The sequence below is a fragment of the Mizuhopecten yessoensis genome, unplaced genomic scaffold (genome assembly GCF_002113885.1).
Source record: "Mizuhopecten yessoensis strain PY_sf001 unplaced genomic scaffold, ASM211388v2 hete_36167320, whole genome shotgun sequence".
In the NCBI taxonomy this organism is placed as follows: Eukaryota; Metazoa; Mollusca; class Bivalvia; order Pectinida; family Pectinidae; genus Mizuhopecten; species Mizuhopecten yessoensis.
This window is the reverse complement of record NW_018485256.1, coordinates 1-4,666: the sequence shown is the minus strand read 5'-3', so window position 1 is coordinate 4,666 and position 4,666 is coordinate 1. Positions and strand designations below refer to the sequence as shown.

At 35.6% G+C, this 4,666-nt stretch overlaps 1 protein-coding gene across 1 annotated transcript; it reads left to right on the top strand.

Annotated features, from left to right (window-relative positions):
- Window positions 1-1,187: 1,187 nt before the first annotated feature.
- Window positions 1,188-4,597, top strand: LOC110444727 (the record flags this gene model as incomplete). The annotated part of the gene is made up of 3 exons (XM_021489091.1): window positions 1,188-1,309; window positions 1,820-1,899; window positions 2,719-4,597. Coding segments are annotated over 3 exons (337 nt in total), but the record flags the coding sequence as incomplete, so codon positions are not given.
- Window positions 4,598-4,666: the final 69 nt, after the last annotated feature.

Below are 4,666 nucleotides of genomic sequence, written 5' to 3'. Positions count from 1 at the left end.
TCAGGACATTCTTAGACTGGATGTTGCTCAGGACATTCTTAGACTAGATGTTGCTCAGGTTAAGATGGAAGTCCTCCCACATTTCACTGACGTTACCAAAGTTTTATCGTCATGAATCCTCTAGCAAATGATGAGGAATCATCATGGAGGCCCTGAAGGTAACAGCCTTGTTCCAGAGATGAATTGATCAAATTCAGATGTTTAATCAATTCAGAGATCAAATCGATTGTGATGCCAATAGGCTAGCTTGGCGATCAGTACTAAAACCTCAGTAGTCATGGTAGTCTAAATTTAACTGACCATTTCGATATCTCTCATTTTTGTTTCTGTTTTTCTTTTTCTGCCTTTTTCTGCATAGTTGTTTCAACATGTTCAGGTTGGGACCCCCCCAACCCTCTCAAACTCCCATCAAATTCTGTTTCTTCGGCCCGATAGTTTCAGTACCTAAGATCAGGATGTTGCGGTTCCTTTGTAAATCTGGAAAATGCTGAAAAGTCTTCGCAAATCATCTAGTCCATTAAGAGAACTTAAAGGCTCCAATCAAAATTGGGACCAGTGTTCTAGAGTTACTAGTAACAGTAGCATTATCTAAAACATCGTTATGTGTAGAGGTTTGATACTATGGTACCGTAAAATGTTAATAATTCTTTGTCATACATGCTTTATGTTGTGAATAGGTCAAACTTCAGCTTATTATAAAGTATCAACTAGGGTCAATGACAACATGGACTTTAATAAGTAAAAGTCATTAAATTTTAGAAATGCCCAGGGTTGTAATATTTTCAAGCAGCTACCAGACTTCAGAGATATAGTCCTATAATGTTCTAACAACATCAAAACAACTAAAGTTTATGGTCATAATATTGATGCTGTAGCAACGGGGAAGAACATATATAGCAAGGTTGCACTACTTGTAATGAGAATATATCGCAGTGATTTTCTTAGATATCCAGATGAATGATACAGGCCATGTGGACCTTTTTTTATGTCCAAGAGCAATAGAAATGTCAAGTTTGAAGTTGTAAGTATCCTGTAGTTAAATTGTTTAACCGAAGTAGCTTTTGACAGGGTATCATTGGCAGAGTGTCCATCAATAATTTGTGGGTACCAAGTTCTAACTTCCATCTGGTCTGTTACATTCTCACACCTGTTATATGTCTATCACTTTATATTACATCTACTTACAGAAACACATATGAGAAAGAAGTCAAAGCTAAGAAGGGCGTGTCAAAGACTGGCAAACATTCTGGGTCTAAGCACAAGAAACCTGAGGCCCATGTGTACATTCCTCCTATGAGACAGCAGAAAGGTACCGCTAATTCACACTTGGAGTCATGTGCTCTTTTCCACACTCTACCAGAAACATTTTGATTGATTGTCTTAAAAAAATCAGAAAAAAGATGTGTATAGATCATAATTGCCAGTTAAGGTATTTCCTCAAGCATTTGAACATATTCGGCATAAGAAAGTTGTAAATGAAACTTGTTGTAGGCCCATGAGTTTTCGTCAAAATATTGGTAATAATTTGTCAATCTTGTAATAAAGTAGAGGGTACCAATAAACTGTTTATTACCACTGTCACTGCAATGTGACTATTTGTTTCGGTGTTTTTGAAAAGAAGTATTTGGTAAAAAGCACATGTTGCAATGCATTTTATCAAATCATAGATAGTTGTTTGATATTTGAATGTTTGAAAATTTAAATTTCTAAAGAAAAAAATAATCTGAATTTCAAATGCAAAGTGTTTCACTTATTACTTTGTTTTATTTCCTTTTAAATAGGAAAATTTTATCAAGAACTATTTTTTCTTTTTTTCTAGATGAAAATTTGAAAGAAGAAATGTTTTGTTTGGAGTTTGAAGACAAAAATGGAGAAGTTTACAACTTCACGGTCTACCAGGTTCGTGATTTAAGACAGGTTTGCGTCATCGACAGCCATCAGTTTCTTTTTAGCTCGCTATTATCACTTTGGTTCATGGTCCGACTGTGGTTCTTCCTTGGGCAACTTTTGTTATTACTATTTCACAATAATTACTGGTTGAATCTTTCTCCAATATCATATGTAGGTTCCAATTGGTCCTTGGTTGTGCATGTATTATTTTGAGACTGATCATATCTTAGATTTTAACATTTGTAGTTATTTTCACTGTTTGCCATAAAGTATTGTAAAGATCTTTCTTAAATGTCACAAGCAGGTTTTTCTTCATCCTTAGTTGTACATTTTTAATTTTAGGAATGGTCACATGCCAAGTGGCCATCTAGGATATTGACTGTTAATGTTTGTTTTCTCTATTCATTAAGAAGTACTGGATGGATCTTTCCCCAATTTCAGATGTAGGTTCCCGTTGATCCTTTAATAGTTGTGTTTGTTCCTTTTTGAATCTGATACCCAGAAGAACATGTTCACCAGGTAGCTATCAGAATTTTAACAGTTAAAAATTATCCCTATTTATAATTTCTTGGAAACTTTGAGGTATTTTGTTTTAAACTTCACATATAGCTAGGTTCCTGCTGGTCCAAATTTGGGCATAGTCAATTTTGAGACTGTTTAACAAAAAAACATGCAAAAAATGCAACAAATTCACCTTTGTTGACATCACAGGTAGCATTTGTTTACTGATGTGTTTGTTTGTACATTTTACCTGTGAACTCCATGAAGTATATTGATCTTTGATTATTGACCTTTCAAAACCTTTTATTTCTCTATTTTTTCTTCCAGTGTGACAGAGCTGGGGCGGTTGCTAGAAGAATTGGTCAAGAGGCACAGTTACCTCCCTTGTTTGTGGGTGCACTGGAGGAGAGACTACAGCAAGAGTTTGAAAACCATGCCAGTCAGAACAATCCTATTTCCTGAACACTTACCAGACTAAGGGTCACTCACCAAGCCTGTCTCCACAGGTTTCTGATCAAAGGTTCTAGCATGCTAAATTGGATGATTCTGCTGTGGCCAGGGACTGGCTACACAAGTAGCCTGACCATGAGTATCAGAGCTGTCTCAGTTCAGGAACAAAGCTTGTCGGACACCAAACAGCATTGCAGTGTCGACAGATGGTCAAAGTTTGCAATTTCTTCACCTTTGTACGTTTGTCATGGACTAGTACACTTTTTTGAACTGGACTGATTCTGTTTTAGATAGACTATTAAATACACTTGACTCTATCCCTTAGCAGTGCTGTATCATGCTTCCGCTCGCTGTGCTCTTGTTTACCTTCAGATGCAGAAATATAGAGCATATCTTGGCCACTGTTATATATACGGACATTAAACTTGGTATCTAGGAACATCATGAGAAGGCACTGAACAGGACACTATAATCCCCACTTAACCTTGATGTTGAGGACCCCAAATACAGATTTCTGTGCCATATCTTATGCAAAGATTCATGTAGGGAGATCATGCTTCGTATGCTTATACCTACCATGGTCAGATGATGTGTAGCATACCAAAAAAGGATCAGTTAAACCTCTCTTCTGTATCGTTTTATATAAAAATCTTAAGGTGTGTGAACAAAGTCCCCACTTCAAATTAAATCTAGTTTCCTAATATTCCTTTATGTATTTCCATTATAATATGGCCAAACCCCTTTATATAAAGCTAACACTTTAATGGGCAAAAAGTTAGCATGATAAAATTGTTTTAGTATATCATTTTGAAGCATTCCAGAAAGTTTCCTTACTATTGTAGCCCCTGTAGGTATACTGGATAATACGAATGTTTTGTGTTGCGCATGAGCATTTTTTCAGACATCATCTACTGGGTGTATTGAATGTACAGTATCAGCACAGAGGTAAACAAGAGTAAACACCTCACCAGGTGCTGAGTAGCTGATAGATAGCTATGTTGCAGGCATAAAGGCTTTTTTGTAGAGTTTCCATACGCTAGACATGATACAGTAATAGCAGTATTTTCTTAAGGGATCATTGTGTTTACTTTTCAAGTCAAACAAAAGGAACACAGGGCCTTACCACTCACATGAGATTTATGACCTAATTAAAATGAAAAAAGATGAACAGACACTGTAAGAGGCATACTACTTTATGGCACAATAATGTTTACATCATTATGATCATACTGAAAGTTCAAAACAGACTTTCAAGACAATTGAATGGCGGCCATATTTTATTTCAAGTCTGACTCAGGACCATGCCCTAATCATTTACATGAAGTTTCAGCAGTAGAATTTGAGTTTAATTATCAAATAGGTTTTCAAAATGGCTGCAATGGTGGCCTTATTGGATTTCAAATCGACTTGACAATAAGAAGAATTTGTCAAGACCATGTTTTGTCAAAATTGCTTTCGTAGAGTTTGAGTTTAAATTCCATTTTTTTTTTTTTAATTGCTGCCATGTTGGTATTCAAATCAGGTTTAAAAAAACATTAATTGGTCAGGACCATGTGTTTATCATTTCCAATAAGTTTCAGCAAAATTGTTATACTGGTAATTTGAGCTTAAAAGAGCAGCTGATTTAGCTACTTTGTGTCTAGAATTTATGTCTGTTTTACATGCCTCACATTGAAATCGGAAATATAAATAAGTTTGTGTTCAAGGGGTTCGGATCCAAGGTCTAGTTCATTGTTTGTAAATAAAAAATCTTAATCATCACTCTACTGGCTTCATTTTCTTTCTGATTTGAATGCTACTCGATACAATTGTTCAGAACACAAAA